A 26,189-nucleotide genomic window follows, 5' to 3' on the forward strand; every position below is an offset into this window, starting at 1 on the left:
AAGGGTCCCTCCCCCAGTCGAGATTTCCTGAGGTGATTTCCGAGATCCCTCAGAAGTAAGCCTCGGTCCCAGCGGGAACTTAGCCCCCGGGAAAGGGAGCGGCTGAGAGACAGCGGGTGCAGAACTGAGCACGGCGGTGAAGGTAATTCCCTCTCCCCCCGCAGCTGGAGACCGCCTGGCAGAGGACCAGGATGCGACGAGACAAGGTAAGGTAGAAAACTTTCTCTAAGTCTCCGGTTTCTGAGGCTCGGACAGCCGCAAAGATCGTCCTTCTGGCGTCTGTACATTCAGGTTGAGCAGCCCCGTCCGGGCTAGACCCGATCCGGCAAGAGGGTCCTCCCACATGGAGACCCCACTCAAGGATGCCAATGACAGACGACAGGAATCCATCCTCAAGCAGTCTTACGATGTATCAGCTATGACCTTACAGATCGCTACCTGCTGCGCCGTGGTATCACGCACCTGCCTGGCTATGGCCAGGGACGCAACTATGCCAATCGAGGCATTAGACCCAGCAATATCATTCCTCACGGATGCGACCTCAGACCTGGTACACACCTCAGCCAGGAGCCTCTCGTCCATAGTAGTAGCCAGAAGACAGCTCTGGCTCCGAAGCTGGTCAGCCGACGCGACCTCTAAGACGAGGTCCACGAGAATGCCCTTTAGAGGAACACTCCTATTAGGAAGTGACCTGGACAAATTAGCCGACAAATGTTGCGAGTCCCCAGTACCCCATCTGCCGGAGGACAGGAACAAGAGGAACCAACGCCCCTCTCCCCGGGCACCCAAGGGCAGAGGATCCCAGCATTATAGACCATACAAAAACACTTACCAAGCCGCCTGCCACGCCGGCAAGAGTCAGTCCTTTCAGAACAGACACAACAAAAGAGGAGCCGGCTCGGGACCAGGCCCCAGCCGCAACACGCAATGAGAATCAGCAGACCCATCTACAGGAAGAGATCATAGGGGGCAGGCTTGCCCTATTCTACCAAAGATGGGTCAAAATAACGTCTGACAATTGGGTCCTATCCATCATCTGAGAGGGATACTACCTGGACTTCCACAGCAACCCCCCGGACAAGTTTGTGATTTCTCCATGCCACGACCCCTCCATCAAAACTACTCGCGCTAAAGGCAATAACACCGGTGCCCACGCACCAACAAAATTCTGGCACTATTCCATCTACTTCATCGTGCCCAAGAGAGAGAGAGGGAAAATTCCGGCCCATACTGGACCTCAAGACTGTCAATCGCTACCTGAAGGTACCCCGCTTCTGCATGGAAACTCTGCATTGTCATAAAGGTGGTACAACCGGGAGAATTCCTGACCTCCCTGGATCTGTCAGAAGCCTATCTCCACATACCGATCCATCGCCTCCATCAGCGTTTCCTACACTTCGCGATATTGGGCCATCACTTCCAGTTCCAGGCCCCACCGTTCGGGCTAGCTACGGCTCCCCGAACGTTCACCAAGATCATGGTGGTAGTAGCGGAAACACTGAGGAAAGAAGGGATCCTCGTGCACCCATACCTGGACAATTGGCTGATCAGAGTGAAATCGCCAGAGGAAAGCCATCAAGCAACCACCAGAGTCATGGAACTACTGCAGAACCTTGGGTGGGTCGTCAATACACCCAAGAGCAACCTGCAGCCCTCCCAATCTCTAGAGTTTTTGGGAGTCCGGTTCGACACCAAATGGAACAAAGTCATCCTTCCCCCTACAAGGAGAAGGAGATTGATGGAACAACTATGAGCATTGTTGAACTTCACTCTCCCCACGGCATGGGACTATCTCCAAGTCCTCAGACTCATGGCATCAACTATAGAAGTTGTCCCATGGGCAAGGGCCCACATGCGGCCCCTACAACATTACCTACTGTCATGGTGGAACCAGATGTCTCAGAACTACTCCGCCCCCCTCCGGCTACAAAATGGTGGCTACAAGAAGACCATCTGAGCGAGGGAACAAGCCTATCCCCACCGGAATGGACCTTGCTCACCATGGATGTGAGCCTGTGGGGATGGGGAGCCCACTGCCAGGAGCTAACGGCTCAAGGACAATGGGACAAAGAAGAGTCTGCATGGAACATAAACCAACTGGAAGCCCAAGCAGTCAGACTAGCCTGCCTACGGTTCAGCCACAGGCTCTGGGGCAAATCAGTCAGTCATGTCTGACAATGCCACAACAGTGGCCTACATCAACCGCCAGGGGGGAACCAGAAGCCAACAGGTGTCCCTGGAAATAGAGCCCCTAATGAAGTGGGCAGAATCAAACCTACAGGGGATATCAGCCGCCTACATCGCGGGAAAAGACAATGTCACTGCAGACTACCTCAGCAGAGAGAGTCTGGATCCAGGGGAATGGCTACTGTCTACAGCAGCCTTCCAACGGATAGTAAATCACTGGGGAACCCCAGCCATGGATCTTCTGGCAACTGGGTCCAACACCCGGGTTCCCAAGTTCTTCAGCTGAAGATGGGAACCGCTGTCCCAGGGAATCGACGCCCTTGTCCAGACCTGGCCACAGGAGGACCTACTGTACGCCTTCCCTCCATGGCAACTACTGGGCGGAATCATCTGCAAGATAGAACACCACAGAGGGCTGGTACTTCTAGTGGCCCCGGACTGACCAAGAAGGCCATGGTATGCGGACATGTGAAGACTTCTGGCGGGGAAACCCTCTACGCCTACCTCCACACAGGGATCTACTCCAGCAAGGACCGAGCCTCCACGACAACCCAACAAGATTCTCGCTTATGGTCTGGCCATTGAGAGGTCTCGCCTGAAAGAGTGGATACTCAGGACCAGTGATTGACACATTGCTCTGTGCGCACAAGTTCTCCACCTCCTTAACATATATACGAGTATGGAGAATATTTGAAGCCTGGTGTGAGGACCGTGACATCCTTTCACGAACAGTCAAAATCCCCATGATCCTGGAATTTCTGCAGGACGGCGTGAACAAAGTGTTGTCCCTCAACTCCATCAAGGTACAACTGGCTGCTCTGGCCAGCTTCAGACCCAGGGTGGACGGCACCAGCCTAGCGGCCCACCCAGACGTCTCCTGCTTCTTAAAAGGGGTCAAGCACATTCGGTCACCCCTAAAGTGGCCGATACCTCTATGGAATCTCAATCCAGTGTTAGACTTCCTAGCGGGAGCTTCGTTCAGACCAACTCGCAGTCTGTCCCTACGGCTCTTGACCTTGAAGATGGCATTCCTCGTGGCAATCTGCTCAGCCCGTCGAATCTCCGAACTTCAAGCACTATCATGCCGGGAGCCGTTCCTCAGATTCACGCCTGGATCCATACAGCTGCGCACGGTACCCTCCTTCCTGCCAAAGGTGGTTTCTCACTTCCATCTAAACCAAACCATCTCGCTACCATCTCCAGATGAGCATAAGGACTCGGAAGACTCACGCCTTCTTCACCACCAGAATGTTGGCAGACTCCTAGTCCGATACCTGGAAAGATCGGAACCTGTACGAAAGACGGACCATCTGTTCGTTCTTCACAGCAGGAAGAAGCAAGGGGAAGCAGCCTCGCGGGCACCCATAGCTCACTGGATCAAAGAAGTAATCAAGGCAGCCTACGTAGAGGCAGAAAAGCCTCTACCCTTACAAGTCAAGACCCATTCCACAAGGACCCAGGCAGTGTCCTGGGCAGAAACCGTCTGGACTGGACTGGATGGACCGATTGGTCTTCTTCTGCCATCATTTCTACGTTTCTATGTTTCTAAACCAAGATGCTGTCACCCGCAGAGATCTGTCGGGTGGCAACGTGGTCCTCCATCCACACTTTCTCAAGATTCTATCGCCTGGATGTTCAGGCCAAGGAGGACACAGCATTTGCAAGGGCAGCACTAAAAGGGCCATGGGCAGCCTCCCACCCAGTTCGGAAGTAGCTTTTGTACATCCCATTGTCCTGAGTCCATCTGCTACACGCTAGGAAATGTAGAAATTACTTACATGATAATTTCATTTTCCTTAGTGTAGACAGATGGACTCAGCACCCCACCCATGGCTGCCTCGCAATCAAGAAATCTCGGGGGAACCTCCCCCTGAGTGTAACACAAGTACGGGTAAGCCAACCCTTATCTCTAGTTCAGACACCCATATTATCAGGTGTCGGCGCTTCTCAGTTGAGTGTCCTGGCAGTCTCCAGCTAGAAACCACGTCAACCAATTCAAGTTACTCAAGTTAAACAAGTTAATAAAAAAAAAAAAAAATTATCCAAACACATATATCCGTAATTGCTTTTCGAGGAGAAAACTGGAGAGCAAAGCCTCGTGCACGGGTATATATAGTGCTGACGTCAGATTGAAATCTGACTCCGTCTCCAACTGCTATCAGGAGCACAATATACCCATTGGTCCTGAGTCCATCTGTCTACAGTCCAAGTATTCCCGTATGTCTCAAGAAGCACCCAGGTGAGAATGAAGCAATTCCTGATATTAAGGGGAAGAGTGTTGGCCCTTGGGGCTACATTCTTCCTCAAATGTCCATGTAAGTGTCTTATTACTTACCAAAAGAGCAAGCTTGTTTTTCTTCAACCTGATCACTTGGAGGTATTTCTTACAGATATAGGGGGATAATGTGGACTTAATAGTTGGAATTACGATGTCTAAATTGGTTTTTTTGTTAGATTTTCTTTGAATTTGACATGTATTCCAAGATTACTTGATTTCTTTTCATTGTAAGTGATAATAGAAATTTAATAAATTAAAAATTAAAAAAAAAAAATTGGAGCCATTGGAGATCACGAAAGTCTAAATTCAGCCCATTACTGGAATTAAAGGAATGTACAGCCAAAGGTTATTTTCCATATTCAGTAAATAGGATATACATAAGACAATGTGTGATGGTAAATGGAACTTACTTGGAAGAGAGAGCGGTGATGAGCAGAGTGCCGCAAGTGTCTGTGTTGGGACCGGTCCTGTTCAATATCTTCGTGAGCGACATAGCAGACTGGATAGAAGGTAGTTTGTCTATTTGCGGATGATACTAAGATCTGCAACAGAGTAGACACACCGGAAGGAGTGGAGAGAATTAAACGGGATTTAAGGAAGCTGGAAAACTGGTCGAAGCTATGGCAGCTGAGATTCAATTCCAATAAGTGCAGAGTCATGCATATGGAGTGTGGAAATCCAAAAGAAATGTATTCGATGGGGGGTGAAGGGCTGATGTGCACGGAGCAGGAGAGAGACCTTGGGATGATAGTGCCTAATGATCTGAAGTCGGCAAAACAATGTGACAAGGCGATAGCTAAAGCCAGAAGAATGCTGGGCTGCATAGAGAGAGGAATATTGAGTAAGAAAAGGGAAGTGATTATCCCCTCGTACAGGTCCTTGGTGAGGCCTCACCTGGAGTATTGTGCTCAGTTCTGGAGACCATATCTCCGAAGGGCAGAGACAGGATGGAGGCGGTCCAGAGAAGGGTGACCAAAAAGGTAGATGGTCTTCATCGAATGACCTATGAGGAGAGATTGAAGAATCTAAATATGTATATCCTGGAGGAAAGGAGGAGCAGGGGTGATATGATACAGACTTTCAGATACTTGAAAGGTTTTAATGATCCAAAGTCAACGACAAACCTTTTCCATTGCAAAAAAATCAGCAGAACCAGGGATCATGATTTAAAACTCTAGGGAGGAAGACTCAGAATCAATGTCAGGAAGTATTTCTTCACGGAGAGGGTGGTGGATGCCTGGAACACCCTTCCGGAGGAAATGATGAAGACCAAAACTGTGAAGGATTTCAAAGGGGTGTGGGATAAACACTGTGGATCCATAAAGTCTTGAGGATGTACATGAAGAGAAGAGGCATGGGGGTGGCTTGTGGGAATGACAGCTACTACCTGGTGATTAATACCCTTATTAAATAAACATACACACGGTTAATGCGACTCCAACATTGTTCTGTGCTTCAACGGCAAGAGGAAATGTGGGAAAAAGGATTTGCATTCACAAATAAGCATGGGAGTAGCTTTCTTGTTGCAGCAGTTACTACCCCAACCAAATAAGCCTGATACTTCACTTTCAATGCATATCCAGCGTAGCTCTCTGCTTCAATGGCAGGGGGGATGAAGATAAGAGGATTTACATTCAGACAGCTATCAACAAAGACTGAATTGCATAGTCTGGGTAAAGACCAAAAAAGAGTGCTACTGCAAGTAAGCAATCAAATCAGCCAAGAAAATGTGCAGAATAAATTCAATGTCCATACCAAATTCAATAGGAAAGTGTATTTTTTCAAAAGGCAACTCCACAGTGTAATTATAGCAGGATTCAATACAAAGCGGGTTTCCCAACACGGACCTGTGTTTCGCTATGAGGCTGCTTGGGGAGGGACAAACAATACTTTAGTTGTTCTGGAAGATAAACCATAAATGACATTGAAGACTAGCAGCTCAAAAAGGTGGACAACAAAAAGAAAGTAAAGGCATTTTAGATTGTAAAATACTTTAAAGCATTCCTATATTTAAATCAAAACTTTCAGATTTCAACAGCCAGTCAGGGGGATCTAGCAATCGGACGTAGAAAAACTTAACACGGTGAAATCAAACAAAAAATGAAAGCGAAAGAGAAACCAAAAAGTAAACTGAGTGAAAAAACATAAACCAGAGCAGGGACATAATTTAAATGGAGAATTAAAAACACATTTAAAGAAAAAATTGTATTAAGACAAATATTTCAAAACATACCTGTGTACAGTTCAGCATTCAACATCACTGGGAGTGCAATGCTGTCATGTAACTGGTGGTTTATTTAACTTTAAATTTTTGGCACGAAAAGTCAGCAAGCCAATCAGAAGTGAGTACTAAAGGACGGACGTGAAGGAGCGCTAAGGCAGCAGTATCAAAGGCAAAATGAAAGTGAAAGGAGGACCTAAGGGTAAACATAGCCAAATGGCGTTGTAAAAGGTTTAGAATTAAATTATTTATGGCATCGTTAAGAAAGTTAACAAACTATATAAACTCATACAGATTCAGCATATTTAGCATGATTGGAAAACATAGTTCAACATGTAACAGCACTAAAAGTGTGGTGCGATCGTAGAACTAGTGACTATTTAAATTAGGATTGATCATTATGGGCACAAAAAACATTTTTGCCAAACAGCAGTAGATTCTATTGGTCAGATGTGAAGTAGTACTAAGAAACACCACAGTAAAATCAGAAAGACCTAAAAAAGAACTCAGTCAATCAGCGCCATACAAATTGTGCAGACAAAAAAAATCAATATAAAGGAATTTTGTTATATATGAATGATAAATTTTAAATTTGTAAATAAAAATCTAACCAACATCATTGAAACGGCTCACACACACAAAATATAATCTTGTAAAACCTTGTAAACTCATCAGAGCTCAGTTTGTTTAACGCAAAAAAATCAGTAAGCATACAGGGCAATCAGATACAAAACGTGACAAGAGAACTGACACAGCAAGAGCAAGAATTAGGTGAAATAGCGCCATTCAATTTCTTTGTTTAAACCATCTGGTGTTAAACTATTTAAGTTAATAGTTATATATCTACACTTAGATTTTAATTTTATAATCCAAGTATTGTTTTAGATTGACAATTAGAAATGTGTTTTAGACAGATAGCCATTATATGATTTATTTTTATTATTGTTGTGAACTGACTGTTTACTTTGGAAATGGAATTATGTATGATCCTATAGATCTGTATAGACTTTTTTTTTTTCTGTTAACCGTCTTGATTTCTTTTTGAGGAAAGTCGGTATATAAAAATATGTAAATAAATAAATAGGTTGAAAATCCACTTTTGCTCTCTGCGAATAAGGATTTCGGAAAAGTTGCCCCTACATAGTGGTGGGGAAATTACATCAATTATAAAAAAAAAATGAAGATCAGAGGAATTATGGGAGTGCTCAATCCAATGAGGAACTAAAAGCGCATTGTCGCAGAGATTAGCGATACTAGGTCAATGTTCGATGATTCTAGTCTCTATGGGTCTTGTGGTTTTACCAACATAGATTTTTTGACAACGGCAGAGAATAATATAGATAACCCCAGATGTTAAACAATTTAAGTTGAAATTAAGTGCATAAGTTTTTTTTAGTTTGGGAATGAGTAAAAGAAGTTAGAGATAATGATAAAGGGCAGACTGAGCAGCCTTCACAAGGGACTCTGTCCATTGTAGACAGAGGGAGAGTTGTATAACGGGCATAATTCAGAGTGTACCAAGAGGTCTCGTAAATTCCTGCCTCTATGGAAAGTGAAACGAAGAGGATATTTGAAAATATCATGTATGGATAGCAAAGGCCAGTAACGACGAATGATGGATACAATTGTTTTACTATGCACAGAATAAGGTAGAATACAATTTATAACATCGGCAGAGGACCTGGATTGAGATATGAAAATTAACTCCCGGTTAGCAAAAAGGGCTCTTTTGACTGCTTTCTTAAAGATTGTACATGGATAACCTCTTTCTATAAAGCGAGTCATCATGTCCTGGGCTCTCAGGATGTACCCAGATTTAGTAGTGCAAAGATGTCTGAGTCTTAAGAATTGTCCGGATGAATTGTTATTTTTAAGGACTTGGGGATGATGACTGTCAAATGATAAGAGTGTGTTGCGATCAGTAACTTTTCTAAAGATCGATGTGAGAAAGCTCTGAGAGTCATGGGAAATGTAAATGTCCAAAAATGAGATCTTAGAGGGGTGAATGTTGAAGCTAAACTTTAAGTGTGAATTACAACTGTTCAACCAGTCTAAAAACATGAAGAACTGGATGTCTGTGCCTAACCAAATCATAAAAACATTGTCGCTGTAGCGACCCCAAAAATAAATCATTGACCACCAAGTAGAGGAATAGATAAATTCATCTTCAAAATTGGGTAACAAATAGGTATGGGATACTGGGGGCCATAGTGGCACCCATTGCAGTGCCTTTGATTTGTTGGTAATAAACTGAGTCAAATAAGAAAAAGTTACGTGTTAGTGCCAATCTTGTTAATGCCTCTAGGAAATCGGTAGGGACTCTATGTGGTGGGGACAGGAGTCAAGGATACTTTTAATAAGAGTCAAGGCTTCTTCCTGGAGTATGTTGGAATATAAGGACACGATGTCTAAAGTGACGAAGTAAAACGAGGATTGAGGAATGACTAAACCTTGTAAAGTCGTGATTAAATGGGAGGAATCTCGTATGTATGAGCGACTGAGAGGGACAAAAGGTTGAAGGAAAAAATCCACAAATTTGGATAATGGTTCTAATAAGGAACCAATTCCTGAGACGATTGGACGTCCAGGAGGGTTGAATAAAGATTTATGTATTTTTGTCTGGGTAAACAAATAAGCGTGGGAGTAGCTTGCTTATTGCGGCAGTTATTACTCCTAATCAATTAGGCTTTATACTTCACTTTGATGCAGCTCCAGCACTGCTCTCTACATTAATGGCGGGGGTGGAAGGAAATTAGAACCAAAAAGTTACCAATAAGGGCCCTGACCTCAGCGATCTGAGTAACAGATAAGTATGAGAAAAATAAGTGTGAAAGCTTGCTGGCAGACTGGATGGGCCATTTGGTCTTCTTCTACCATCATTTCTATGTTATATGATATATATATATATGTGTATTTATTTATTTATTTAAAATCTTTTCTATACCGTTGCTAAGTTATATACCATCGCAACGGTTTACATGTAGGCACATATTTAATGTAGGTAAAAGTGTACTATAGTACATTCTAACAGGTTTACATGTAGGCACATATTTAATGTAGGTAAAAGTGTACTATAGTACATTCTAACAGGTTTACATGTAGGCACATATTTAATGTAGGTAAAAGTGTACTATAGTACATTCTAACAGGTGCCATCAAAGGTTCGGTTACAATATATCATTAGACAAAATAATTTTTAGAGACGTGGGTCATGACCGAGTGTACTGAAGGTACTTTTACGGGTAAATTTATCATACATAGTGTTATCAATATGCTAGTTGTGATGTGGGGTTCATAGACTACTCTACTGTATTGTCCTAAGTACTGTGTGTCGGTGCTTATCTGCTTATTCCTGAATAACTTCTATTCTCCTGTCGCCTTGTTAAATGCTTGTTTAAAAAGCCATGTTTTTAAACTTTTCTTAAATGCCTTGAGATCACTTTGTAATCTGATCTCTGTATACGGCTATCGGTATATAAAAATGTTAAAATAAATAAATGTCATATCTATATATCTATATCATATATATATATATATATATATATATATATATATATATGAATTGATATACTGGGTCAGACCAAGGGTCCATTAAGCCCAGTATCTAGTTTCAACAGTGGCCAGTCCAGATCACATGTACCTGACAGGATCCCAGACAGTAGATAGATCCTATGCTGCTGATACCTAGGAATAGGTAGTGGCAATCATTTTTAGATATATATATTTTTAAAAAATCCTCAGACTTGGTCTTGGATATCTCAGAAAAGTCATCTTTTTAAACTAGCACCCACTTGAAATTGCATAAAATGTGATCAGTTTCTTTATAGTATGCATGGCTGTCATCCCTTTTCCAATGTACCATGCAGGTCTCCTAACAGTAGCAGTATCTGACATGTGAGAAAAATCTACTCTGACTATAGAGAAACAGCCAAATATTAGGAACTAACTATAAAAATATCTCAAGATCCTTCCTCAATTACCAAATAACTATTTATTTATTTATTTAACATATTTATATACCGTTTTACCAATCAAAGATTGAACAAAGCGGTTTACAGCCATAAAAATAAAAATAAAAATAATAATAATAATAAATTCAGATAAACTAAAAATATAAAAGATAGAATAAAAATACAAATAATATCTTGATCAATAAAATTAAAATCTCTAAAAGGAATAGAACTAACTATTATGTTATAAAAACACAAAGAGAGAACTTAAAGAATTAACGTAAGAAGCCTAAAATAGATAAATACTACAAATGGCTAAATTCCCTGAGTTAATCCACTATTGTGCCTGTTCTGAACTGTAAACTAGACCTTTGCTCATCTGCGTACTGAAGTGTCTGTCAACAGACCTGAATTAATCATAAAACATGGGTGATGTCATCCAATGGCACTGATATGGACCTAGCTATCAGAGCTCTGAAAAGACTACTGAGCATGTGCAGGAATTCCCACATGCATGCTGCTTTGCGAGCCCCTCAGTCTTTCTGCATCCAAGCTACTGAACAGTCTCTCTCAAATTTTTTTAGCTTTTGGTCTTACATAAGAACTATAAGAACATAAGAAATTGCCATACTGGGTCAGACCAAGGGTCCATCAAGCCCAGCATCCTGTTTCCAACAGAGGCCAAAACCAGGCCACAAGAACCTGGCAATTCCCCAAACACTAAGAAGATCCCATGCTACTGATGCAATTAATAGAAGTGGCTATTCCCTAAGTAAACTTGATTAATAGCCATTAATGGACTTCTCCTCCAAGAACTTATCCAAACCTTTTTTAAACCCAGCTACACTTACTGCACTAACCACATCCTCTGGCAACAAATTCCAGAGCTTTATTGTGTGTTGAGTGAAAAAGATTTTTCTCCGATTAGTCTTAAATGTGCTACTTGCTAACTTCATGGAATGCCCCCTACTCCTTCTATTATTCGAAAGTGAAAATAACCGAGTCACATCTACTCGTTCTAGACCTCTCATGATCTTGAAGACCTCTATCATATCCCCCCTCAGCCGTCTCTTCTCCAAGCTGAACAGCCCTAACCTCTTCAGCCTTTCCTCATAGGGAAGCTGTTCCATCCCCTTTATCATTTTGGTTGCCCTTCTCTGTACCTTCTCCATCGCAATTATATCTTTTTTGAGATGCGGCGACCAGAATTGTACACAGTATTCAAGGTGCGGTCTCACCATGGAGTGATATAGAGGCATTAGTACATTTTCCGTTCTATTCACCATTCCCTTCTTAATAATTCCTAACATTCTATTTGCTTTTTTGACTGCTGCAGCACACTGAGCCGACGATTTTAAAGTATTATCCACTATGATGCCTAGATCTTTTTCCTGGGTGGTAGCTCCTAATATGGAACCTAACATCGTGTAACTACAGCAATGGTTATTTTTCCCTATATGCAACACCTTGCACTTGTCCACATTAAATTTCATCTGCCATTTGGATGCCCAATCTTCAAGTCTTGCAAGGTCCTCCTGTAATGTATCACAATCCACTTGTGATTTAACTACTCTGAATAATTTTGTATCATCTGCAAATTTGATAACCTCACTCGTATTCCTTTCCAGATCATTTATATATATTTTGAAAAGCACCGGTTCAAGTACAGACCCCTGAGGCACTCCACTGTTTACCCTTTTCCACTGAGAAAATTGACCATTTAATCCTACTCTGTTTCCTGTCTTTTAACCAGTTTGTGATCCTCGAAAGGACATCGCCTCCTATCCCATGACTTTTTAGTTTTCTTAGAAGCCTCTTCTGAGGGACTTTATCAAATGCCTTCTGAAAATCCAAATATACTACATCTACCAGTTCACCTTTATCCACATCTTTATTAACCCCTTCAAAAAAATGAAGCAGATTTGTTAGGCAAGACTTCCCTTGGGTAAATCCATGTTGACTGTGTCCCATTAAACCATGTCTTTCTATATGCTCTACGATTTTGATCTTGAGAATAGTTTCCACTATTTTTCCCGGCACTGAAGTCAGGCTCACTGGTCTATAGTTACCCGGATTGCCCCTGGAGCCTTTTTTAAATATTGGGGTTACATTAGCCACCCTCCAGTCTTCAGTACAATGGATTATTTTAATGATAGGTTACACATTTTAACTAATAGATCAGAAATTTCATTTTTTAGTTCCTTCAGAACCCTAGGATGCATACCATCCAGTCCTGCAGAGCAGCTTCTGGGTTGTCAGTTCACACTTTCACATCCCATTACTATCTAGATGGCATGTCCCAAGGTGATGGCAACTTTGAATAAGCAATTCTGCGTTTACTGTTCTTCCAGTAGTCCATACTCCATGGTAGGGTTGGGTTATCTTCACGTAAGTGCTTTTTCTCTGCAACCATTAGTTTGGGACTCCTCATTCATTATAGCTAATTCATGCCTGCTTGTCCATGGAGAAAGCAAATTTAATTAACTGTAAACAGGGTTTTCCATAGACAGTGGTATGAATTAGCCATGCTTAATGCCCGCCTGCTCCATAGAGAGTGCCTACCTTGCGAAAACGTAAGCTCTGGAAGAAACTGAGGGGCTCACAAGGCAGTAGGTATATTGGAACTCGCATGCATGCTAGCAAAATTTTACTGAGCTCTGAGAGCTCGGTCTATGTCGGTGCCGTTGCATGACTATCTCCCATGCGTGATAGCTAATTTGTCCTGCTATCTACAGAAAACCCTGTTTACAGGTAAGAAAAATTGCTTTATCTAGTCTTAGTATAGTTCCAAAAGTTTATTTAATCACAAGGTATAATAATAATTTTCTCTATGGGCAAGCAGGATGAATCAGTTCCCCGTGTGTTTGACATCATCCAAGAGCACTGAGGACAGAACCTTTATTAGCTTGAGTGGGGGCGGGGCGATGGCGAGGCAGGCGTAACTCAGCGAGATAACGTGGGGGGGGGGATTTAGGTAGGGCTGGGGTGTGGGATAGATAGGGGAAGGGAGGGAAAGGTGGGGGGAGCAAAAAATAAGTTCCCTGCAAGGCCGCTTCGATTTCGGAGCGGCCTTGCAGGGAACAGGGAAAGCCATCGGGGCTCCCCTTGCGCGCGCATGTTATAAAATAGGGTGTGCATTTGTGCGTGCCGGGTAGCGGGCACAAATGTACCCCGCGCACTTAAAAATGTTAAAATCTGCCCCTTAAAGTAGAAAAGGCTCTTCACGCCTTAGACTGTGAGCCCTAGCATACCGTTTGAGAGAGACTCAGCCTCATCCTTCTTCTCAGCTGTTTTTACTATTTGATCCTAATAGATTGGGAATGGCAGTAGCAAAACAAGCTCCATCCAGTAGGCTAGCGGACTGTATTGCGCATTGTTTTGCACTGGCTGGCTTACAGATTACAGACTCAAGCTCATCAGGTGACAGCAATGGAGACTTCAGTGGCTTATCTCAGATATTTGCAAAGCTGCTACCTTGTCACCTGTGCACACCTTCACGTACCACTACTGTCTGGACAGCATGTCCTGAAGTGACTAACTTTGGGCAAAACCTTCCGCGTAGCTTGTTCACCAGTGGGATTGGGTTGTCTTGAGTAAGTGCCTTAGCTGTACAACCCTCCTGCTTGTTAAAGGAGAAAGAATATTTGCTTCCCTGTAAACAGGGTTCTCCGTAGACAGTGGGATGAATTATCCATGCCTATTACCCACCATTCTCCCAGGACAGTCAACTCCCTCTCTAAAGCTTAAGCACTGCAGGAGACTGAAGGGCTCATGTGGCAGCATGTGCTGAGTAAGCTTTTACTAAGTTTTGAGAGATGGGACTCTTTGGCACTGTCAGATGAGATCACCCACATCTCATGGCTAAGTCATTCTACTGTCTACAGAGAACTCTGCTTTACAAGTAAGCACATTTTCCTTGGTCTGTCCATGAAAATAATCCTGATGCCTGTCCAGAAAAAACGGAGTCATTTTTTGCACTGATGTTCTCGTGCTTTTGTTGTAATAAAAATTGATAAATTCCTTGGAAAAAATAACATAAAAAATGAAAATAAAGGGACTTTTAATAATATTTGGTTTTTTGTTTTTCTCTCAGGCTGCTTGACTGAAACATGGAAAAGCAAGAAGGGTGACTCCGCCACTGTGGCTGAGAAAAGGAAGACCAAAAGAGAGAGCAAAGAAAACAGGAAAAGCAAGAAAGGAAAAGTTGGGAAGAGAGATGAGAGTGTGGCTTTGGAAGAAAGTGATATTCAGAAGAAAGTGCCCCTCACTCATAGTCCCAATGATGAGCTATAAAACCTCTCCTTATGGAGGGAGAGGAGACTGCTGCACCAGATCATGAGAGAGACACAACATTGCAGAGCTGCTGTGTAGCCTTGGCATTGTGTGCTTTCTGTGTCGCTGCAGGGCTGTGCAGTCACGTTTTGGAATTGGCTTGCTGCAGTGATCAGCTCATGTTGTGAGAAGATTTTCCCAGGACTATCAAATTGTACAGTACCTGCCACTCACACACATGAGTGGAACAATACAGTCCCACATGGCATGCCACGCTCTATGGATATGTATTACATATTTTCATTTTGAGGGGATGTGTAAAAGAATAGAGGATGGGAGAGCCGATGTGAATTAAAGTTTGGGAATTTATATGTAAAGTGACAGAGAACCAGAGAGGAAAACAGCAGGGCAAACTGGATGAGCCAGTTGGGTTTTTATCTGCTGTCATTTACTATGTGATTGTATTAATTTTATTTAACATTATGCTTGTCCTGTATATGGTATTTGATAGTATCTGGGTAAAAGCTCTTTCTTTTTTTTTTTTTTACTGCACACTGTTATTTGATCATCAACTAGTTGTTTTTACACCAACAAAAATGTCAGAAGAAACATGCCCATTACCCATCCTTTATTCAGAATCCATACATAGAAACCTGTGATCCCATGGCTTTCTCTGTGGAGATGTCACGTCTTACAATAGTTTGATTCTAGTATCTTTAATAAGGTCAGAAGAAACATGCCCGTTACCCATCCTTTATTCAGAATCCATACATAGAGACCTGTGATCCCATGGCTTTCTCTGTGGAGTTGTCACGTCTTACAATAGTTTGATTCTAGTATCTTTAATAAGGTCAGAAGAAACATGCCCATTACCCATCCTTTATTCAGAATCCATACATAGAAACCTGTGATCCCATGGCTTTCTCTGTGGAGTTGTCACGTCTTACAATAGTTTGATTCTAGTATCTTTAATAAGGTCAGAAGAAACATTCCCGTTACCCATCCTTTATTCAGAATCCATACATAGAGACCTGTGATCCCATGGCTTTCTCTGTGGAGATGTCACATCTTACAATAGTTTGATTCTAATATCTTTAATAAGGTCAGAAGAAACATGCCCATTACCCATCCTTTATTCAGAATCCATACATAGAGACCTGTGATCCCATGGCTTTCTCTGTGGAGAGGTCATGTCTTACAATAGTTTGATTCTAGTATCTTTAATAAGGTCAGAAGAAACATGCCCATTACCCATCCTTTATTCAGAATCCATACATAGAAACCTGTGATCCCATGGCTTTCTCTGTGGAGATGTCACGTCTTACAATAGTTTGATTCTAGTATCTTTAATAAGGTCAGAAGAAACATGCCCATTACCCATCCTTTATTCAGAATCCATACATAGAAACCTGTGATCCCATGGCTTTCTCTGTGGAGATGTCACATCTTACAATAGCTTGATTCTAGTACCTTTAATAAGGTCAGAAGAAACATTCCCGTTACCCATCCTTTATTCAGAAACCATACATAGAGACCTGTGATCCCATGGCTTTCTCTGTGGAGATGTCACGTCTTACAATAGTTTGATTCTAATATCTTTAATAAGGTCAGAAGAAACATGCCCATTACCCATCCTTTATTTAGAATCCATACATAGAGACCTGTGATCCCATGGCTTTCTCTGTGGAGATGTCACATCTTACAATAGTTTGATTCTAGTATCTTTAATAAGGTCAGAAGAAACATGCCCGTTACCCATCCTTTATTCAGAATCCATACATAGAGACCTGTGATCCCATGGCTTTCTCTGTGGAGATGTCATGTCTTACAATAGTTTGATTCTAATATCTTTAATAAGGTCAGAACAAACATGCCCGTTACCCATCCTTTATTCAGAATCCATACATAGAGACCTGTGATCCCATGGCTTTCTCTGTGGAGAGGTCACGTCTTACAATAGTTTGATTCTAGTATCTTTAATAAGGTCAGAAGCTGTGCTTAATGAAAGAGAGAGGTTCCAGAGCTGTCTGTACATAATGAGAAATCAAAATCTAAAACTAAAGGCCTCCTGCCAGAGAAGTAGTAAATAGATTCCAATAGAGAAGGTCTCCCAAATTTTCTTGGTTTCTAGATTTTCCAACCCTAGACTAACTCAGTTCCTGTTTAGCCAGGTAGCTTGGATTCATCATGAGAGGAGAGAAATCAGTGCTTTCCCTTCGTGTGTGCAATTTGCTAGCTTAAAGCTTCTGATGTCTTGGCCTTTCTCCATCCCTGATTAAATCAATTTGAGCACAGGTGTAACCAATAGCATCACTGATAAATATACTCATATCTTACTCCAGTTTTCAAAATGAACTTATGTGCACAAGTCTTCTTTGAAAATTATCTTGGCAAAACTGCACACACACACAATAGCACCTGCTGTTTAGTGTGCTTAGTTTTGTTGGGATAATTTTTGCAAATATTTTTGAGAATAAAAAATTAGTGCATGAGTTCCAACACTGCCCAGATTCTACCCCCTGGACTGCCTCTCCCCTTTGCATGTAAAAGTGCATGCACATCACTCACAGAATTTCTGTGGGTAAAGCAGTACTTCATCTGCAGATTTCCATCTGAAAATTACCCTCTCAGGTCTTGATTCTCAAAGCCATTTATGTGCAGAAAACTGGTGAAATTTGTGGACCCTTGAGCCGGAGCGAGTGATGAATCGCCACTGAGGGATTGCCCCCAGTGGAATTAATCTCCGGGAGGTGGAACTGGTGAGGACAACCCGACAGGACCTTCACCTATATCAGCCCTCGTTCCCCGCAGGTTGGGCCCTTGAGTGCCAGGTCCGGCAGGACTTAGGCACGGGTGCCTCAGAGAAGCTGGTGAAGCAGGTGACGGAAACAGGGTCAGAAGTCCAGGTTTGGGCAGGCAGCGACGAAACAGAGTCCAAGCAGAAGATCCGGGGCAGGCAGCAAAGGAGCGGAAATGGTGAAATAGGCCAATGGTCAGGATGGTCAGCAGGCAAGCAGAGACGACAAGACAAGCCGAGGTCAAACCAGGAGATCAAGCCCCGAGGATTGGAGACAGGAGCAGGAACGGAAGCTGGAACTGGAACAAGGCAGGAATGGAGGGTGTCTGTAGCAACTAGCACTCAAGCAGAGAAGACCTGTTGCAAAGGCAATGTTCAGAAGGAGCTGTGGGGTTTAATTATCCCTGCCTGTTGATGTCATCTTCCAGGGCTGGACCTGGCTTTCCTGCCACTACCCCTTTAAAGGGTGGGGCCTCCCGCGTGTGCGCACCTAGGAAGAGCCCCGCTGAAGTGAAGAGGATGGCGTCGGCAGCCATGCGGCAGGCTGTGGGAGGCCTGCTGTGGAGCGGAGCGTGCTGCGCTGAGCCGTGGCGAAGAGAGGCAGTGGAGGGGGTAGGAAAGCCCCGTCTGTGGTTGCCGCGACCGAGAGCCGCAACCGTACCCCCCCCTTACGCCCCCTCCGAGAAGGGCCAGGCTTGCCAGGGTACGCTTGATGAAAGTGCTGGAGTAAAGTCTTATCTAGAATGTTGGACAATGGCTTCCAAGAATTCTCTTCCGCACCGAAGCCTTCCCAGTCAATTAGATAATCCCAGCGTCCATGGTGCCTACGGGCATTTCAGTTTATTTATTTATTTAAAAGTATTTATATACAGTCTTTCACAATGAATATTGACCAAAACGATTCACAAGACATCAAATGATTATAGAGTATAATAATTAAATTAATAAACTATAAAAATAGCAAATAAAGTAGCATTAAAAATAAAAATTAATAAAACATTAACAGAGACAAATAAAATTCATGATTATTAATCTCTATTCTCGTACGTCGCCATACATCTCCCCTAAAATTTTGTAACATAATAAGAGATAGAAAGAAGAAAAAAAACATCTAAAATAAAATAAAGTTCAGATGAAATGCCATTAAAAAGGTTATAAGACAATGGTGATTGGTTTTTATTTTATTGATAGTTTGTTTTGTTGTTCAATGTCTGCAAAGGCCTCTTTAAACAGATGCATTTTAAGTGATTTTTTAAACTCTCTATGGTTCGTGATTTGTCTCAACACATTCGGAAGGGAGTTCCAAAGGATAGGACCGGCTATAGAAAAGGCTCTTTCTCTTGTAATATTTAATCTTGCAAGTTGAACTGTAGGGACCTCAAGCAGGTTTTTTCTGGCAAATCTCAGGTTCCTAGATGGCTTATAGAGCCTGAGGGCTGTGCACAGCCAGATGGAGTCCTGGGCATTTATAAGTGAATGTATTAGAGATAATATTTTAAATTTTATTCTGTACTTGATTGGAAGCCAATGTAATTTATATAATATAGGTGTAATGTGGTCTCTCATTGGGGAACCTGTTAGTAACCGGGCTGTAGCGTTCTGAATCATCTGTAAAGGTTTTATTGTAGAGTCAGACCCAGATAAAGGCCATTACAATAATCCAGTCCCGAGAAGATGAGAGCTTGGAGTACTGTTTGAAAATCAGATTTAAATAAGAATGGCTTTAGTCTTTTTAAAGTGTGTAATTTGAAAAATGAATTTTTTATTATATTCGAAATGTGCTGCGTTAAATATAGTTTGGTATCCAGTTGAATTCCTAAACTACAATTGAGAGACACTTCTGCACAATGTAAATAATTTCCATTAAGGGACACCACGGCACAATGTAAATAAGCTACCTCTGTTAAGATTATATAATTCTTGTCTTTCCCTGTCTCCTTCCTTCCCAGTTTCAACAACCTTGTTATATTGTATCTTTTTTACTTCCTTGACACTGGTTAAAAGAAAGTTATTGCACCCCTTGTTATATGTAAACCGGCATGATATGATTGTATCATGAATGCCGGTATAGAAAAGCTTTAAATAAATAAATAAATAAAAAATAAAATCTCCCGAACCTGGTAGATAGGGTCAGCATCTGACTCCACGTCAGGCAGTTTAAGTGGAGCAGCATGGAAATGGGAAAATATGAACGGCTTCAATAGAGTTACATGAAAGGTGTTATGTATCCGGAGGCTTGCAGGAAGCCATAAGCAGTAGGTTACTGGCCCCAAGTATTCGCTAATAGAAAAAAGGTCCGATGTACCTGGGGCGAGTCTCATGGAAGGGACCCTCAGGCGGATGTGACGGGTAATAAGCCAAACTCTGTCTCCTGTGTTGAACAGCGGAGCAGGTCAACGGTGTTTATCCGCCATCCATTTGGCAGAGTTGGCTGCTTGTAGTAAGTTGGAGTTGGTAGACTCCCATAGGTCATGCAGCTGTTCAGCCATAAGTTGAGCCGCCGGAGAAGCTACAGAGAGTGGCAACGGAAGTGGAGGCCTTGGAAACTTGCCATACACAATTTGGAAAGGAGAGTTCCCGGTAGCGGAGTGCATTTGGGAATTGTGCGAGAATTCCGCCCATGGCAAAAGTGTAGCCCAATCGTCTTGGCGACAGCTCACAAATGAGTGGATGAACGTCTCCAAGCCCCTGTTGACACATTCTGCTTGTCCATTCCCCTGGGGATGGAAGGCTGTGGTGAAGTCCAACTGCACTCCGAATTTTTAAATAGTGCCCCCCAATATTTAGCTGTGAATTGAGGACCTCTGTCCGACATTATGTGCAGCGGGAGACTTGCAGCCGAAACACGTGTACAGTGAACAGTCATGCCAGCTCAGGAGCTGATGGCAGCTTGGGCAACAGGATGAAATGCGCCATTTTGGAGAACCTGGTGATCACGACCCATATTACCTGATTCCCTGAAGACATGGGCAGGTCTACCACAAAATCCGTGGATATATGAGTCCAAGGTTCTCGTGGTAGTGGTAGGGGCTGAAGGAGCCCCCATGGCCGACCGGGTAGCGGCTTTTGCTGAGCACAAGTCGGACAGGAGCTGACATAGACACGAACATCTTGAGTCATGTGAGGCTACCAGTGGTAGCAGAACAACAGTTCTAGGGTTCGTGCCCTCCCTGGATGCCCCACGGTGAGGGAGCTGTGTGCCCAAGATAGCACTTTGGAACGAAGATGGAGTGGGACCACCATTTTCCCTGGCGGCACGGTATCCGTGATGGCTAATAGAACCTTAGCTGGGTCCAGAATGTAGCTAGGTGGGTCTTGCATGTCCTCAGACTCATACAGTCTGGAGAGAGCATCTGCTCGAGCATTTTTTGTTGCAGGATGGTAACATAGTATGAAATTAAAATGACTGAAGAACAAGGACCAACAGGCTTGGTGTGGGTTTAGATGCTGTGCTTTGCTGAGATATTCCAAGTTTTTGTGGTCGCTGTAGACTGTGATAGGGTGTTGTGCCCCCTCCAGCCATTGCCTCCATTCTTCAAGAGCCATTTTTATCGCCAGCAACTCCTTGTCGCCAATTCCATAATTTTTCTCTGCCAAAGAAAACTTGCAAGAGAAATAGGAACAGGGGAGTAGAGTCCCTTGGTCGGAGTGCTAACTAAGGACTGCCCCTACTGCAACGTCGGAGGCGTCCACCTCCACAATGAATGGCCGAGTTGGGTCTGGGTGGTGGAGACATATTCTTGCAGAAATGCTGCCTTGAGTTCCTCGAAGGCTTGAACAGCTTCATTGGACCAGTACCTAGGATCAATCAGCACCTTTCTTTTTTCAGAGCCATAATTGGTTCTACGATATGTGAGTAGCGTGGAATGAAGTTCCTGTAAAACTTGGCGAACCCAAGAAAGCGTTGTAATGAGCGAAGTCCCACCGGTTGCGGCCACTCCCGGATGCTGACTAGTTTATCCAGGTCCATTCGGAAGCCGGTGGTGGAGACAATAAAGCCCAAGAAGGGTAGTGACTGTTATTCAAAAAGGCACTTCTCAGGTTTTGCAAATTAGTGGTTCTCTCTGAGACGTTGGAAAACTCGGCGGACATCACAGCGATGGGTGGCTAGATCCTTGGAGTAGATTAGGACGTCGTCAAGGTAGACAATTACTCCCTTATGTAGCATGTCCCGAAATACTTCATTACATTCTGAAAGACTGCAGGTGCGTTACATAGTCCAAATGGCATCACAAGATACTCGTAATGACCGTTGCACGTGTTAAACGCAGTCTTCCATTCGTCCCCAGGCTTTATTCTGACCAAGTCGTAGGCGCCATGCAAGTCCAACATAGTAAATACTCTGGCTCCGTGGAGGCGGTTCAAGAACTCAGGAATCAAAGGGAGAGGATAGCGACACTTGCGGGTGATGGCATTGAGCCCCCTGTATTCTATGCAGGGTCTTAATGAGCCATCCTTTTCGGATACAAAGAAAAACCCTGCACCAGCTGGAGACGAAGAAGGACGAATGAACCCCCGGTCCAGATTTTCTTTTATGTACTTAGACATGGCTTGAGTCTCTGGCAAGGACAGCGGTTATACCTGTCCTCGGAGTGTAACATTATCAGGTAACAGATCAATGGCGCAGTCAAAGGGACGATGCGCTGGAAGGGTCTCCGCCTCCTCCTTGGAAAAAACATCTGAAAAGTTGGCGTACTGTGGAGGCAGATGGATGGTAGTGGTGGCAAGTTGGACTTGCAGTTGCGGCTTCTGATGTAGGCAAGTTGCAAAACATTCCGGGCCCCAAGCCACGATTTGGAGAGTTCTCCAGTCAATAGTGGGCGTGTGTTTCTGCAGCCAAGGGAGGCCCAGTACCACTGGGTGGACAGCCTTCTCTAGGATAAAGAAGGATATCTCCTCCTTGTGGAGAACTCCAGTATGGAGGGTCACTGGAGCTGTGCAGGAGGTAACTCGGCCAGGGAGTGGTTCCCCTTGGATGGATGAGATGAGCAATGGTGGATTGCGGCGAAGCACTGGAAGTTGAAGTTTGCATACCAATTCAGCTAGGATGAAGTTCCCTCCAGCCCCAGAATCAATGAAGGCCAGAGTCATGAATGACCCTTCGGAGAACTGGAGCGTGACAGGAACAGTACATTGAAGAGCAGGATTGATGCAGCCTAGGGTCAGCTCCCCGGAGACACCTGGGCCCGGGAGTTTCCGGACGCTCAGAGCATTGGACCAGTAAGTGACCCTTACCACCACAATAGAGAGACAGTCTCCAAGTGTTCTGTGGTGCTGTTTTTCTTCTGCCGTCAGACGACTACGGCTAAGTTGCATGGGCTCCTCCCCGTGTTCCGGCGAAGCCCCAGATTTTGCTGGAGGGGCCATCGGGCGAAAGGACGGAGCCAAGGGAACCGTGCAGCAAACTGGCTTAAGTTCCTTTGCTCGCTGCTGCAACCGCCGATCAATCTGACCAGCCAGGTCAATGAGAGCCTCAAGTTCATCTGGGAGGTCTCGAGCAGCCAGCTCATACTTGATACGGGAGTCTGTAGCAACTAGCACTCAAGCAAAGAAGACCTGTTGCAAAGGCAATGTTCAGAAGGAGCTGTGGGGTTTAAATATCCCTGCCTGCTGATGTCCTCTTCCGGGGCTGGACCTGGCTTGCCTCCCATGCACGCGCGCCTAGGGAGAGCCCCGCTGAAGTGAGGAGGACGGTGTCGGCGGCCATGCGGCAGGCCGTGGGAGGACTACAGGGGAGCGGAGCGTGCCACGCTGAGCAGTGGAGGAGGTAGGAAAGCCCCATCGGGGGTTGCCGCAACAAAAACTCAGATCTGTATGCTTAAATGACTGTTACAAACTAGCCTTCAGTGCACAGAAATCTACACACATAAACCAGTTTTGTGCCTAGTTTTAGCAAACTGGGAATAGGCATTACGGAGGGTGGGGGCGGGGATACACCATACACACATACTTTTGTATTTTTTAAAGTTTATCACACACAGGTTAAGCTCTGCTTGGAGCAAGTGTAACTTTGTATGTGAACAATTCCACATGTACCCAGCCAGTTAACGAATTTTCAAGGCAAACTTATGTATACTATGCAGGGAGTTATAAACGTACCTTCTTAATGGTTAAAAGTATGGTCTCTTTTCCTTCAGAAAAGATTTCTGGTGTTCCCTTGAATTCCAGAGACCTTTGTGAAAAGCCTTCAGTAGAAAAAGTGTGGCATTATCCTATTTTCATTATATTCTCCCTCTGCAGTCTCTCAGATTAAATGTGCTATGAATCACTCCCCCTCTGGGAAGGGATCTGCCAGCTACTTCCAAGTGACCCAAAAATGGCCACTGTTGTAGACTGGATGCTGGGCTTGGTGTTACTTATCTTCTTATCCTGAGCTTATTCCCTGCCCATTAATCAAGCATTTCAGGTGCAAGGTGTGTATGAACGTGAATTCCCCAACACACACTCATATTCATTTGTAGATGTGCTTCCCCTAGATAATTTTTCATAGAGCTTGGAAAGTGTGTCCTGGAGTACAGTTCAGGTTTATTTCTAGGTGATGTCTAACGTTTTCATTGAGGTGAGCTCTGGGACATGGAAAGTTTGGAAACCCACAGACATGACTGATATGTTAAGATCTCTACCTCAGCCAGGTCTGACAGGTGCTTAGTTGTTCCTGCTCAGTTGGCCACTGCAGTATTTGTTCTGAAATAATTACCGAGCTGGTTAGATTGATATTCAAAAAAAGCTGAGCTCCTAAGTTAGGAATCTATTTTAAGCTGAGCTTAGGCCCCTATGTTTTCAGCTGAAAATTCACATAAATGTGCTAAGCTCCTAACTTACTTTCCCTGTAGCCACCTGCTATTTAGGAGCCTAATCAAACTAGAAGGGACAATTTAAGAACTTAAACCCTTTGAAAGTTGGCACCCAAATGTCCATTGAGTTCATGCTAATTATGATTGCCTAACAGTAATCCAGAGGAAAGCAAAAGAAATTCTGTTCATCTTACCCAGTTCTGCTCCACGGTGATCGACTCATAAGAACATGCCATACTGGGTCAGAGTGAGGGTCCATCAAGCCCAGCATCCTGTTTCCAACAGTGGCCAATCCAGGTTACAAGTACCTGGCAAAATCCCAAACAGTAGATAGATCCCATGCTGCTAATGCCCCAAATAAGTAGTTGCTTTTCCCAAGTCTATCTAACTAATTGTGGACTACTCCAAACCTTTTTTTAAATCCAGCTATGCTAGCTATGTTTATTGTATCCTCTGGCAATGAATTCCAGAGCTTAATTGTGCATTGAGTGAAAGAATTTTCTCCAATTTGTTTTAAATCTTCTACTTACTAACTTCATGGATTGTCCCCTAGTTTTTGTATTATTTGAATGAATGAGTAAATAATTAATTCACATTTATCTGTTCAGTTCCATGCATGATTTGTAGACCTCTATCATATCCCCGCTCAGCCGTCTCTTCTCCAAGCTGAAAAGTCCTAACCTCTTTAGTCTTTCCTCATAGGGGAGCTGTTCCATCCCCTTTATCATTTTGGTTGCCCTTCTCTGTACCTTCTCCATCGCAATTATATCTTTTTTGAGATGTGGGGACCAGAATTGTACACAGTATTCAAGGTGTGGTCTCACCATGGAGCGATACAGAGGCATTATGACATTTTCTGTTTTATTAACCATTCCTTTCCTAATAATTCCCAACATTCTATTTGCTTTTTTTCACCACCACCGCATACTGAGCAGAGGATTTCAAAGTATTGTTCACAATGACGTCCAGATCCTTTTTCTGAGCTGTAAATCTTAATGTGGAATCTAGCATTGTGTAACCACAGCGTGACTTACTTTTCCTAAGTGCTTTACTTTGCACTTTTCCAATTAAATTTAATCTGCCATTTAGGTGCCCAATCTCCTAGTCTCTCATAAGGTCTTCCTGCACTTTCGCACAATCCACTTATGATTGCACTATTTGAAATAATTTTGTGTCATCTGCTAATTTGATCACTTCACTTGTCGTTCTCTTTTCAAAATTGCTGGATCAGTGCATGTCTGTATGAGTCTACATCAGTCTGTCTTCATCATCTCACCAGTAACTTTTCTCCTTGTCTTTTCAAATATTTTTTAATTGATTTTGTTTTGTAGCCATAACTACTACTGGCAAAATATTCCATAATTTCACCACTTCTTAAGTTAAAAAATGCCACTTTCCTTTGGAGGTGGGCAGTCTCTTAGGATTAATGTAAGAGCAGGAGTAGGCAACTCTGGTCTGGAGTACCACAAACAGGTCTGGTTTCCAGATATCTGTAATAAATGTAGATGAGATATATTTACAGGCAATGGAAGCAATGCATACAAGTCTTTCATCCATATTAACTGTGGATATCCTGAAAACCTGACTGCCTGGGTGTGTCCCAAAGATTGGTTTGAGAGAATGCTATCTCATTGTTTGTTGCTGTCTTGGGATAAAGATTGCCGGCAAGACCCATGTAGGGTCAATTGAT

General features: G+C 43.4%; 1 protein-coding gene across 1 annotated transcript in view; it reads left to right on the top strand.

Moving 5' to 3' along the window:
- CNPY3 (canopy FGF signaling regulator 3) overlaps positions 1–16,613 on the top strand; it is a 70,324-nt gene extending 53,711 nt beyond the window's left edge. Inside the window, exon 6 of the mRNA XM_029592778.1 lies at positions 14,730–16,613. Coding sequence (XP_029448638.1) covers positions 14,730–14,929 — 200 coding nt within the window. The 3' untranslated portion in view covers positions 14,930–16,613. The remainder of the gene's footprint in view (positions 1–14,729) is intronic.
- The last annotated feature ends 9,576 nt before the right edge of the window (positions 16,614–26,189 follow it).

This window comes from Rhinatrema bivittatum, chromosome 3 (assembly GCF_901001135.1).
Source record: "Rhinatrema bivittatum chromosome 3, aRhiBiv1.1, whole genome shotgun sequence".
NCBI classification, from domain to species: Eukaryota; Metazoa; Chordata; class Amphibia; order Gymnophiona; family Rhinatrematidae; genus Rhinatrema; species Rhinatrema bivittatum.